This window comes from Nematostella vectensis, chromosome 1 (assembly GCF_932526225.1).
Source record: "Nematostella vectensis chromosome 1, jaNemVect1.1, whole genome shotgun sequence".
NCBI classification, from domain to species: domain Eukaryota; kingdom Metazoa; phylum Cnidaria; class Anthozoa; order Actiniaria; family Edwardsiidae; genus Nematostella; species Nematostella vectensis.
In genome coordinates, this window is record NC_064034.1 from 11609785 (window position 1) to 11622898 (window position 13114).

The window sequence follows — 13114 nt, forward strand, 5'->3', positions numbered from 1 at the left end:
TCCATTGGCAATGGTTAACAGTTATCAATTTGTTTACAAAGATTATTTACTGGAGAAAATCAACCCATACAGCATTGAAATGCAAGTTGAGCATCTTTTCCAAGATAACATAAATGCCCAGTGCAAACAGCACCAGCAATCCCAACCAGCAATACTAGCCTAGCAATGCTGTCATCCTTTGTATAGCATGCTTGGAGGTGCTAGCGAATGCTGGTAAAGTTTGGGACTTTGAAGCTTTAAAGCTGTTTTTACAATTATAATGCATAAACAATTTCTGGCCTGTCTGCTTGAACCTAACTGTACAAAAACACTAACAATTTCTCCTACTCCATGTGGTTATGTAAATAATGTGACGTTATTTGCATTTTAAGGTATGAATGATCTAGTTTTTGGCATTTTCCTATTAACTGCACTGATCTTCTGCTTCATTAGCATCACTGACAGCAAAAGTGTCCTTATTTGTAGTTCCCTCTTGTGGTTCAGTCCTTACAGAGGCGCTAACAACAGACCTGCTCTCCTGAACCTTTAAGTCAAGTCCCTCGGCCTCCTCGTCTGAGCTGACAACGACAGCACTATCCGCCTTCAGCTCTTTCCTCTCCTCCTCGACACCATCGACATCATCTTTCTCTTCATCCTTTCCGTACACTTCGGGATACTTGGAAAAGCAAATTTGCATGTCCCGAAATTGTGGTATACAATCTGAGCCTTTGGGATCTGCTTCGCTGTAATGAAAACACGAAAATGCAGACTTGAATTCATCGCCGCATGGACCGTATGCCATTCCCTGTAAACAGGGACAATCCCAGTTGATTTCTCCACTTGCTTTGATCAATCCCTCGTATTCATCGTCGTCTTCATCAGGAAGGACGATTTTACTAGGAGTCGAGTGATCTTCTTCAGTCACAAAAATGAGCTTGTCTTTGCCTAAAACCGCAACGATTAGCAAAACAGGTGAATAAAAAAAATATTGAGTTGAGGGATGTATACGAGAACTTACCTTCCTCTCTGCAGTACGACATTTCACCATCCGATCATTTATATCATGAGATTTGTCTCAAAACGATTTTTGAAGTTTATGCAATCGAACGTAGCATGTGCGAGACTTAGTCTTACGCAACCAAGACAGGTGGATAAGGTCCTGGGAACGACACCGTTTAATGTGGGGGAGGGGAGGGGTGAATATTTAGGGTAGGCCCAACAGAAAAACACCAAAAAATCCACTGTTTTGAAATGTAGTTTATTTCTGGAAGAGAATCTGTTAACTATATAATCCTGAACTACTTTTACAAAACAATTCAGACAATTATAAGAAAAGAAAAATATGGGAGATATATCTATTTGAAAGACAGAAATAAGGTTTAAAAAAATAAAGATAATAGTGGTTTGAACCATTTAGTGATGGGAGGGGATTTAGTCATGTTAGTTTTGTTTCCTGGTCTGCATGATGTGCATTTTTCTCTGTTTTTGTCTGCGTGCATTTTTTTTACAGGTTTTTATATTATGTATGTATTTTTTTTTGGTTCTTTCTTGACCTGACATCACTTTCCTAATGGTCCATCCCTTAGTATAAAAGTTCCACTAACACTTTGTCAAGATAGATAGTTTAGCAAGAATGGGTCACACTTCTGAGCCATCTTTTTGAAATAGATAATCTAAACAAGCAACCACTTTTCCAAACCAAAGGTGTGCTACCTTATCACTTTACTTTTTGTTATATTTGGTATGATATTGAAAATTTCCTGTCGATGGATTACTATTGAATTATCAATATGTGGGGCCTTTCTATGAAGTTTCTTTATTACTTAGACTTATATTTGGATGGGTGCAATAAGATGCTTTCAGTTTTGTTGGCAACTGCTTTCTAATCGTGATAGCTGCCACTCTTGGCACTGTTGTATACAAATGGTATTTATGATGGACTGACTCTTTTATTTTAACCTCTGGACTTGGAGTGCTGAATAAGCCATTGCAGAGTAATATCTATTAAGAAGCAATAAAGCCATCAGTTTTGCAAAAACATCATATTTCAAAAACAGTGCAACACTACTACAAGTAGAATACACCTATTTCAAAAACTTCAGTGCAAATGGCAAATGGCCATTGACAAATGGCAGTTCTACGAACGAAATGGATCCCAAAATATTTGTTCCAAAATATATATAGTTCTAATATCGCTTGAGTTTATTTACCACCTTTGTTTTACAAATAATTGATACCCATAAACACCTTTCGGTTGTATAACTGCCATTTGGCAATTGCCACACCGCTTGCACTGACAACCTTTATTGAAATAGGTGTATATACATTTGTTAGAGTGTCAACAAAGTGTGATCACAAAACAGTTAGTGGCAGGGCTATGTTTGAGGAAGTCAGGCTTCCCAGAAAACCAATAAAAAATAAGTTCCTTCATTTTAAAATTTTTCCAATATCAAGCTGACCCAAAAATGCACACAAAATAAATCAGCACACAAGACAGAAGATATAAGTTTAGCAAAATTTGTCTATGTTAACAGTATTTCATGAGTTTAAAATACGTTGTATACATCCAGAAATACAATTTTAAACATAAAAGCCATCATTATTCTTACCTATGTTGTCTTTTTCTTTGCAAGAGATAGAGTAGCAGCAGATTTCTCTGTCTTGCACAGACGTTAGATTCCTGAAAGGAGAAAAAAAATTAAAAAGTAAGCCCCACAAATCTTAGGAACCTTAATTCAATAACTGACTTAAGACTTACAATCGTTCAACTAGTTCCTTTTCATCCAATGAATTAGGAAGATCCTTTTTATTTCCAAGCACTAAAATCTGTAAAAAAGATTAATTATTCGGAATTTTTAGCATGTGTAGCACCAGTTTGTGTGGGTTTTCATGAAGGTTTTTTTGCCACCAATAAGTAAAAAATAAAAAATTATGGTCATCACTCCTCCCAGCTTATATCCCTTATTCCAGCCTAGTACAACCATATAACACAGTCAAGTACAACCATACTTAAACCCACTGAAGTTGGCAACAAAACATAAACTGTTCATCCCTTGGGCGATCAATCAATAGTCTGTATCCCCCCACCCTTACACCACCTCTCCAAGCATTAGATTTTCATGAATCCTTTTTATCTAGTCACTATCACTTACAGGTATCCCTGCTAGCTGAGGCTTTTCCAATAGGTTATGGAGTTCATTCTTAGATGCTTCTAGCTTATCATGATCAGCAGCATCAACCATGTAACTAAAAAGCATCCAGATTGTCAAGACTTAGTTAGGAACCCTTTTAGGTGAAAAATACTTGCACAATCAACAAAATTCAGTTGTTGTATACTGGAACAGAATGCAATCTCACAGAAATATGCTTCGTATACTATAGCAGTATCTGGTTATGGTCATTATATGGAAGTAGAGTTCTTGTTATTAGATAACTATTACCCAAATTACTATGACCATATTGACCCAAAATGTTTAAAACTATACTCACACAATGCAGTTGACACCTCTGCAGTAGCGTTCCCACATGCTTCTAAAGCGAGGCTGCCCTCCAATATCCCAAACCTAAGGTAGGAACAACAATGAGAAATTAAATAAAATAGCTTCTTAACATGAACTATTGTACATTAAACCTTGGCACATAGCAAATATATGCTGAGGGGATGCACAGATTGAGTGATCATATACTGTAGAAAAAGTTTAAGAAATGACGCTAATAAGAAATGAATTATTCTTGGCAGTTGAGGTAGGGCATATGTCCAGCTGCGCCCAACCCTAGTTAAAGTGCACTCAACCCTTTAACTTTCACCACTAAAGGCAATGCTGAGAGTTCAAGGAAGCATTATCTTTACAATAATGCAAAAACCTACACAATGAGCTGATAAACTAGGTTTTATACACATAAGTAAGCAAGCAAGCAAGTAGGGTAACACCATTCTAACACACCACTATAACTAAAACACCACTCTATCTGCAAAAGTTTTACAAAACTTTAAATGTAATTTTAACGTATTTTTGAATTCCAAAATAGTTATAGACAAGCAGTAGTTTGAAAATGCTCCAATCTCTATAGTAATGATTTTCATGGAGCCTCATCTTGCATAAGGCTCTTAATGGCTCTTAATATTTGGGACCGTGCATCCCTCATTTGCTTGCATAAAAGAAGTTGCAGGTCCTTTTTCTACAAGCACATTCATAAGCCTCTTGGGTATTTTGGTTGAACTGCTGGGGAAGCCTGCATGTGGTGCCATATTCTGTGGCAATACTCATACAACCACTCACACTAATGTTTAGTATTGACTGTGTGGAGAAGTTTGAATTAATACTAATAGATGTTTGGGCCAAAGGAAACAACCCCCTCTCTCTCCTCTCCTTGATCACATCTTTCTATGACAAGGATTTATATTCTCCATCATTGAAATACTAAGCTAGCTAAGTCCAACTGCAAATGTTTAGTATTGACTGTGTGGAGAAGTTTGAATTAATACTAATAGATGTTTGGGCCAAAGGAAACATCCCCCTCTCTCTCCTCTCCTTGATCACATCTTTCTATGACAAGGATTTATATTCTCCATCATTGAAATACTAAGCTAGCTAAGTCCAACTGCCTGGTGCATTTTGCTAGTCCATACATATTTCTTGATACATTTCAATTGTGGTACTACCATCAATAGTTGATAGAGAAAGGGAAAATAAAGATCACGACATGAACGATGTTCATTTCGCTTGATTTCAATCCTTCGCTCTTACCTTAATCGTGACGTTGCCTTTTGAGACTTTTCTCATGTTGAATCCTACGGTGGGGATCATGTCTTCACTGAACTGCCCAGACTTTAAAGCAAGAAAAATGGCAATCAATTCACAAAGAAAACAAATGAAAAATGCATTGATTCCGATTATCAACCTGTGCGTGTGTGACTTGGTCCATAGCAAAATGTCTAGAAAACAAAATCTCCAATCTAAACTTACCGCGATTACATTGACGAAGGTTGTTTTCCCTGAGTACTGTAGACCCACTAACGTTAACTCCATCTCTTCTTTCCAGAAGAGACTTTTGAACCAGTCAAGAATACTGCGGAAAAATGCCAACATTTTGGAGGAATATTAGTGAGTTTTGCTCGTGATTTCCTCCAAGAGCTTGTCGCTTTCATGTGTCATGTGACAGGCATCCTGCTTTGTGACCTGGCCAGATGGAATCTTCATCTCCGTCGTCGACGAAGAAAGGGGGGGGGGGGGGGGGGGGCTGGCAGTAGGAACAAAATTTATTAGGCTAAAATCTGATAACAATAACAAAAAAAGCAATAAATTTTCTTTCTTCAACTGCCAGAGCAGCTTAATCTCTGAGGATTTCTATGATAAGGATTTTGGTCCTTTTTATTTTATTCACTCGAATGAACTCGGATAACCCAAACACCTCACTAACTCGAACTGACTTCGTGTTCCTTAGCAAGTTACATTTAAGTCAAATCTACTCGACCAACTCGATGTCCCCCCTAACTATTTTTCGTTTCTTCTCCTTGTGAGGGTTCATTTTTTTTTTGGAAGACAAGGTCCATAATTAGATAGGTACCCTTGGGCCCTTACATCACCATTTTGGTATGTTGTGACACCGCTGGCTTACATGTCCGCCGTCTCTATTTTGTTTTGATTTCAAGTGAGATAGTCGTTATGGCTCGGATTTCTACTTAATTTTCTCCGCGTTTGTCACCCCGTTTAGTGTGTGTGTGCGTTGTTCAGTTGATAGTCGTCCTTCATGTAGCGCCACATGAGTTCTTTGGAGTTTCTGCGTGGAGAAGTTGAGAGGTTAAATAGCGAACTCCAGCAAGCTTCCCAGGAGAAATGCCAAGCCGCGGAATATGGCTTGGCCGTCTTGGAGGAGAAACAGAAACTTCAAGACCAGTACGAAGAACTAGAAGCATCTTGTGACAGCCTCCGACAAGAATATGAATGTCTTAAAGAGGTAAAGACTGTCCCGCTAGTATGACGTATCTATTTAACGGCATTGTTTGCCAGAGCAATTCACTCTTCAAGCTCTATAACTTACTCTTTAACTTATAATTTTCTGTGGATATCTCATCGAATATGGTACATATTTTCATTGGCAACGGAAATATTTATTGTTGTAACAGCCCTCTCAAGTATTTTTTTCAACGCGTGTTGCCTCTTTTCGATATATCTTTTTTTTTTTCGCGCGTTGATCTAGAAGAAGGAAATATTGTCTTCCTTTATTTTGGTGACTGCTCGAGTGGCAGAGAAGATCAATTACTTATTTTTTTCATCACTTGTGCCACGTATTCTTTATTATTCAGAAATTGATAACATTCTTTTATATTATTTCTCGGATAAACGTAATATTATCTTGGTAATAGAAGAACAGTAACTTGGAGTCTATTATTATTATACTAGACCTTCCAATCAATTATTCAAATCTCGTGCGCCTCTGTTTTGTTTCATGGTATCTGGCTGATTAGGTGACTGAGGAACAATAGGCTTTCGAATAGTAGTGATCCTTTATTGATTTTTACACCTACCAGCACGCTATTGAATTACTTGTTGCTCTCAAATGGGAGCAAAGTACATCTGCGTAAAGTGATTGACTAATCATTGACAAATATATTAAAAACCTGCTTTTCCCTAGCAAAGGAAATAAAGGAGGCCAAGAAGTAATAGCTTACATAGGCATAGAAATTGTGAAATTGAAAAGTGTAAAGAAAATAAAGGACTAGAAGGGAGCATGGATAACTTTCTGTTCTCTTGCTTTCCTTCTTGCACTTGCCTGTCCTCATTTCCACATTCAAGCATTTTACATCTTTATTTGCCAGGAAAAAATCCTCAATGTTGATAGTCTTGTCATATATTACACTTAAAAAAAAAAAAAAAAAACTAAATACACTGTATTGCAGGACAGGACACAACTGTTTGCTTTAACTAAAGTCTGGAAACAATCATTCAGATTTTAGACAGTCTGTCTTACCCAGGTGGAAGTGGTAGAAAACCACAGACATCTTTCTGAAAGTCAAGGAAATGACCCCTTTAAAATGCCTTTCAGGGTTCAATTTGCACTACAAACAAGTCCACCCAAAAAAGCATTTTTTGGATTTTCCAAAGGATTAAAAAAGAAGTTTCTTATTGGGGTTTCAAGGGTATGGACAATACTTGAAGGAAATAAAAAGTGGTTCAAACGGGTTTCTTAAAATGTCTAAAATGTTATTTCACAGTTTTATTATTGTCTTTGAATTTCTAGCAAAGATTATCCTATTATTGATTTATGTTGGTTGTTACTGACAAAGTGTTGTATTTGTTCAAGTTCTCACTGGTATTAACATTTGAAATGCTACAACTTGAAAAGTCTTTTTGGCTGTTCTCTGTAGGAACCATTAGGGAGATGAGTTTGTGTTTTTGATATACTACTGCAAGCTATGATAAGATACAGTACATAAGAAAAATGATCTGCTTTGTGGGTAAACAAATTTTTTTTTGCCTTTATTGTTATTAATTGAAATTTGTATATTTTTTTAATTAGTGAAAATTTGTCTAAAAGTTCAAGAAGAGAATCAACCACAAGGAACCTGTAACACTACATAAAAGCGGAAAAGATACCAGGGACTAGGTATTTTCTTGCTAACTTAGCTTGGCATATCCTTATTTTGTAGGCTCATGAGCAGCTTAAACTTGAACAGCAAAAGCGAAGCAAGTTTGGCGACGATAGAGAAGAGGATCTTGTCAAGGAGAGTGAATCCAGAGAGGCTTCATTCATCCACAAGATTGCTGACTTGGAAAATGAACTGAGACACAGCAAGAAGTCAGAAAAGGAGTGCCTCCTGGAGAGTGATAGAAAAACAAATCAAATCAGCAACCTGTTTAAAGAAATTGAACAATTAAACCAGACCAATAAGCAGTTGCGGACTGAGGCAAGGCAACTCAAGCACCGAGAAGCCAAACATCTTCAGGAGTACAGTGAGCTGGAGGAAGAAAACATCAATCTTCAAAAGCAGGTGATCACATCTCCTTCCACAATTCTTTAAGATCCAGTTGTCTTTTAAAAAAAATAATAGTTCCTCCTTCACCGATGGAGAAACACTTGTTGGTGGAGCTTTAAAAAATTCAACTGATCCTCAAAAGGTTGTCTAACCTTAACATTGGAAATGTCTTTTTAGATGGGCAGCCTTTTTATTATAATCTGTATCATCACTTAAACAGTTGACAACATTCTTTAGCACTATTTGAATTCTTTTTACTTAGTAAGTAAACTAAATCACCCCCTGAGTAAAGTCTTATGGTGTTAAATTCCTATTGCAGTATACCTCCCTCAAGTCATCCATGGTAGAATTTGAGGCACTGAAGGTGGAAAACAAGAGTTTGACAGACGAGATCGAAGCTGTCCAGCTTCAGCTCCAGATGGCGTGTGAGCGACGAGACCAGTACAACAGGCAGCTGAACGAAGCCCTCGAGTCACTCAAAGAGCAGCGAGAGCGTAACACGGTCTTACAGAAAGAGCTCACAGAAAGAAAACAGGACCCGATTTTCAACAGCTGGGAGATTGAGAGCTCCGTCGTTGCCCAGTTGGAGCAAAACGACGATGAAGAGAGTGGAAGCGAGAAGGGCTCAAAACCTACCACACCCATGAGTCCAGGTCCGGTGCTGGTGGATGACCTCATGAAGGAACTGCACCTGTCCGAGATGAAAGGAATGGAGGAGGAGCTTACCAGGCTCAGTAACGAGAAGAACCAGCTCTGTCACGAGCTTGAGAAAAAGAGCATGGACGCAGCGAAGATGAAGGAGGAGTTTGACGCCATGGCGACCATCAGGGAGGCGAAGATCCTTTGCCAGACCTTAGAGGACGACTTTGACGAGGAGCAGTTGAGCACGTCCATGGAGAACTGCCTGAAGATCAACAATCAGCTAAAGGAGCTGGTGGACTTGAAGAAGTTGGTCAAGCGCTACCAGACAAAGGATGGAAAGTCTCAGGCGCAGATTCGAGACTTGAAGAACGACTTGGATAACATGAGAGCAAAGCTTGGCAACGCGCAGACTAAGGCAGATGAATGCGTGTTCCTCACCAGTCGCGTCCAGCAGTTAGAAGAAGAGCGGATGAACTGGAAGAATAAAGCGTCAGAAGCGGAGGAAATCATCAAGAGTCTTCAAGAGGACGTCAAGTCTATGAGTGATCTTGCTGGTGAGGCGCAGGGAAGTCTGAACTGTACCCAGGATGAGCTGAGGTACGTCAGTAACGACATTTCAAAGCTCTACAAGCACGTCTGCTCGGCGAACGGGGAGACCCCTAGTCCAATGCTGACTAGTGTCGGATCAGGATCCAGGACGGGATCCCCTGCTGCGCCCACCAATGCCGCGTCTGCATCGCCAGGGAAGAGCGGTGGCCCGGAGGAGCGACAGTCTCCAATGGGCAGCGAGAACCCGAATGACTCTGAGGAGCGCGTGGACCCCATGTCTTGTTACCGAATGATGAGTACTGTGCGAGACCAGGTCAAGTTCCTCAAACGTGCCGTGGAGAAGACCGTGGAGATCTCCAAGCAGCGTGCCCTCGAGTATCGCACTGTGGTGAACGACGAGGACCGCGTGCCTGCAGCTGGGGAGTTTGACGATACGCTCAGAGGACAGGTGGTCAAACTCCAGAGCCTGCTGGCTACCAAACGTGAGCAAATCTCCACCTTCAGAACTGTGCTCAAAGCCAATAAATCCACCTACGAGGTGGCCTTGGCGAACCTGAAAAGCCGGTACGAGAACGACAAGGCGGTGCAGGCTGAATCTGTCGCACAGCTCAAGCGCAACCTGAAAGCTTTCAAAGCAGAGGCGGCGACCTTCGCGTCTTTGCGCAGTATGTTCGCGGCGCGCTGTGAGGAGTACGTGGTCCAGCTGGATGAGCTTCAGGGTAAGCTGATGGCAGCCGAGGAGGAGAAGAAGACCCTGAATCAGCTCCTGAAGCAAGCGATCCACCAGAAGATAGCACTTACACAGAGACTCGAGGAATTCGAAATTGCACGAGAGAGACTGCGCGCCTACACGCGGCGAAAATCGCGAAGCGCGAAACCACCAAAGCCTGTTACGCGTGTATAGTGACAAATTTTATAGATTATTTTTATGAGATCTTCTAAATTCCTCTATCTTACGCCATCAGCTTTGCTAATAATAATATGAATTTAACAGACTGAAATTTTAAAAACTAAAACTTTAAAAAGTTTTTTAACGATGTATCTAAAAAAAAATAGATTTACTGTCGGATCCGTTGTATCGCGACCCGCCTTTTCAAACACGATTTGTTTTGGTTTTCTGTTCCGTCAGTAAAACCATTCTGAGCCAATCAGAGTCTCGCTTTGTGCACGTCCCTGGCTATCCTCTGGACGAGAACCAGACATTGTCGCGACAGAAAGCCAGGCAACTGCACTAGGCGCGAGATGGCAAGAATCTGATTGGCCTAGAATTATTTGACTGGCGGAACGGTAAATCACAAAAGACAAAAACAAATCGATGTTTTGAAAATGCGGCGTCGCGATACAACGGATTCGACAGTAAAAATAATCCGGTAAATTTTCAATGAATTTTACATAGTGTATAGTGGAATTGTAAACTTTCGCAATGTAGATGTTTAGTGTAGGTCATGTTTTGTGGTATCATGATAAATGTGCAAAATGAAAGATTCATTCACTTTTTGCATTGTCCCTTTATTTAAAATTACAAAGAAACTTCTTAGAGTATTGATAAATTGTTTATCCCAGCCAAAGTAAAACTTTGATCAAACAGGGAGGAGGGTCATGTTTTGTGGTATCATGATAAATGTGCAAAATGAAAGATTCATTCACTTTTTGCATTGTCCCTTTATTTAAAATGACAAAGAAACTTCTTAGAGTATTGATAAATTGTTTATCCCAGCCAAAGTAAAACTTTGATCAAACAGGGAGGAGGGTCATGTTTTGTGGTATCATGATAAATGTGCAAAATGAAAGATTCATTCACTTTTTGCATTGTCCCTTTATTTAAAATGACAAAGAAACTTCTTAGAGTATTGATAAATTGTTTATCCCAGCCAAAGTAAAACTTTGATCAAACAGGGAGGAGGGTTGACAAGAGTGGGCAGCGTTTTAATAATTATAAAACTTCAGGATTCATAATTGTATCTGAATTTCTTTTAACTTGAAAACTGCTCACCAAAATACTGTCCATCAATTCTCTGATCATGCAATCAATAGGCGAAAACTTTCTAATGTTGAATTTGTTGAATTTGAAAGAGGGAAGGGGTCGACATACATCTCCAGCGTTGAGCACCAAATCTCCCGCTTTTTAGCGATTTTGATCGCTTCAGAAAAATTATTCTATAGAAAATCGTCATTTAATCTATTTTCTATTAAAATATTTGAAACAATAATTCCCTTGTGTAGCGCAATTTATCTAACACCCTCGTGCCATCTATAAGTGAATTTGTTCGTGAGAGCTTTCTATACGTCAAACGCCTGCAAGGTTAAACCCACCCCTCCCCCCAAAAATGAATATACCCCACCCCTCCCCCAAAAAGTTCTCTTGAGATTTTCGGAGGTTGACAGGTATAAGTCGATGAGAGTGTATAAAGTATAGGTTTAAAGGGGCAGTGTCATGGTAAGAGCTTGTAAAGTACTTATAGCATAAAAAGTACTTATATTTCACGAAGGAAACATGGTATGGCAACCAAACTCGGTAGGTGTCATGTAGGTGTCAAGAAGGAAGCAACAATATGGTCACGTGTTGTGTGACGTCATCGATGAAGTCACTTAAAGCAAAAAACGTGATTAAAAGCAAAACATTCATATCTCTTGAAAGAAACACTGTTCAGAACCAACAAGGGTTGGTGTCGAGGGGGTGCTCCAATATGGTCACGTGATTGTGACGTCATCAATGACGTCATAAGAAGCAATATATGCTGACGTTATCAAAATAAACAACATTCATATCTCGTGAAAGAAACATTGTATAACAACCAAACTTTGTAGGTGTCATGTATGTAGAAGGGCGGTGCCAAGATATGTTCACATGATGCGTGACGTCATCGGCAACGCTAATTTAAGAAAAAATATCCCGATGTCATATCTATATTGATATCTCCTAAACGAAACATCATATGACAACCAAACTTGGTATGTGTCATGTATGTGTTAAGGGGGTGCACCAATATGGTCACGTGATTGTGACGTCATCGATAACCTTACTTAAAGCAAAAAACGTGATTAAAAGCAAAATCATTCATATCTCTTGAAAGAAACGTTGTTTCACAACCAAACTTGGCAGGTGACATGTTTGTGTCAAGGGGGGTGCACCAATATAGTCACGTGATTGTGACGTCATCAATGACGTCACTAGAAGCAAAATATGCTGACGTCATCAAAAAAAAAAATATATATTTCATTAAAGAAACATCGTGTGACAACAAAACTCGGTAGGTGTGATCTGTTTAATGTGGGGTGCAATGAGATGGTCACGTGACGTCATCGATGACGTCAAGAAATTAATGCTACCCTGACGCCAATCAATCAATCAACTTTATTTCATCATCAAATATATTAATTATTTACATGATATGCATAGATTATGGAGATGAGGAGCCTACTGAAAGCAAGATACTTATCTTGCCTCTGCTCGTTGACCTTTCATGTATATCCGGTCGCCATCTTGAAACTCGAAACGATGCTACCTCGTCCAGAGTGACATACAGCAGTGCCGTTCTCAAGTCAATCGGCAAAACACAACCAAAGGTGAGAGTTCCTGAGGATTTATGGGAGACCCTTCACGATCTGGGTATCAGGAAACAGGTTTTCGATCAAAACGAGCCGGTCGCTGTCGCCGCCATATTGGTTCTGGTACCCCTGTGGCCACAGGGCCCCTGACAGAGGAAGATGTATTGAGTGTCCCCTCTCCTATTGGTTCTCCTGATAGAAGTCCAAACTTAAATGCCGCTTACACGGGAAAGGGAATTGCTATCCCTACGCTGCTTGTATGCAACGCTCGATCTATTTCACCCAAAATTGAAGAACTTGACGGCGTTGTCGCCCACAACTGTGTGGATATCGCTTGTATAACCGAGTCCTGGCTTACTCCTGATGTTCCGGACCCTCAGCTCAACAACTTTACGATATTCCGCAATTTATTTGTAC

At 39.7% G+C, this 13114-nt stretch overlaps 3 protein-coding genes across 3 annotated transcripts; 1 reads left to right on the plus strand and 2 right to left on the minus strand.

The window, feature by feature from the left end:
• Nucleotides 1-28: 28 nt before the first annotated feature.
• On the minus strand, nt 29-1130 carry LOC5517393 (mitochondrial intermembrane space import and assembly protein 40-B). The gene is made up of 2 exons (XM_001637347.3): nt 998-1130; nt 29-924 (listed from the first exon to the last, which is right to left on the minus strand). The coding sequence occupies exons 1-2, from the start codon at nt 1017-1019 to the stop codon at nt 404-406; spliced, it is 543 nt and encodes a 180-aa protein (XP_001637397.2). The 5' UTR covers nt 1020-1130; the 3' UTR covers nt 29-403.
• Nucleotides 1131-1221: 91 nt separating this feature from the next.
• On the minus strand, nt 1222-5156 carry LOC5517392 (ADP-ribosylation factor-like protein 8B-A). Its single transcript, XM_001637346.2, has 7 exons — nt 4947-5156; nt 4728-4808; nt 3469-3542; nt 3132-3225; nt 2738-2805; nt 2589-2659; nt 1222-1980 (listed from the first exon to the last, which is right to left on the minus strand). Exons 1-7 carry the CDS (start codon nt 5067-5069, stop codon nt 1934-1936), a joined length of 558 nt encoding a protein of 185 aa, XP_001637396.1. The 5' UTR covers nt 5070-5156; the 3' UTR covers nt 1222-1933.
• A 463-nt stretch (nt 5157-5619) lies between these two features.
• Nucleotides 5620-10645, plus strand: LOC5517391 (protein bicaudal D homolog 2). The gene is made up of 3 exons (XM_001637419.3): nt 5620-5937; nt 7631-7972; nt 8277-10645. Exons 1-3 carry the CDS (start codon nt 5743-5745, stop codon nt 10050-10052), a joined length of 2313 nt encoding a protein of 770 aa, XP_001637469.2. The 5' UTR covers nt 5620-5742; the 3' UTR covers nt 10053-10645.
• The last annotated feature ends 2469 nt before the right edge of the window (nt 10646-13114 follow it).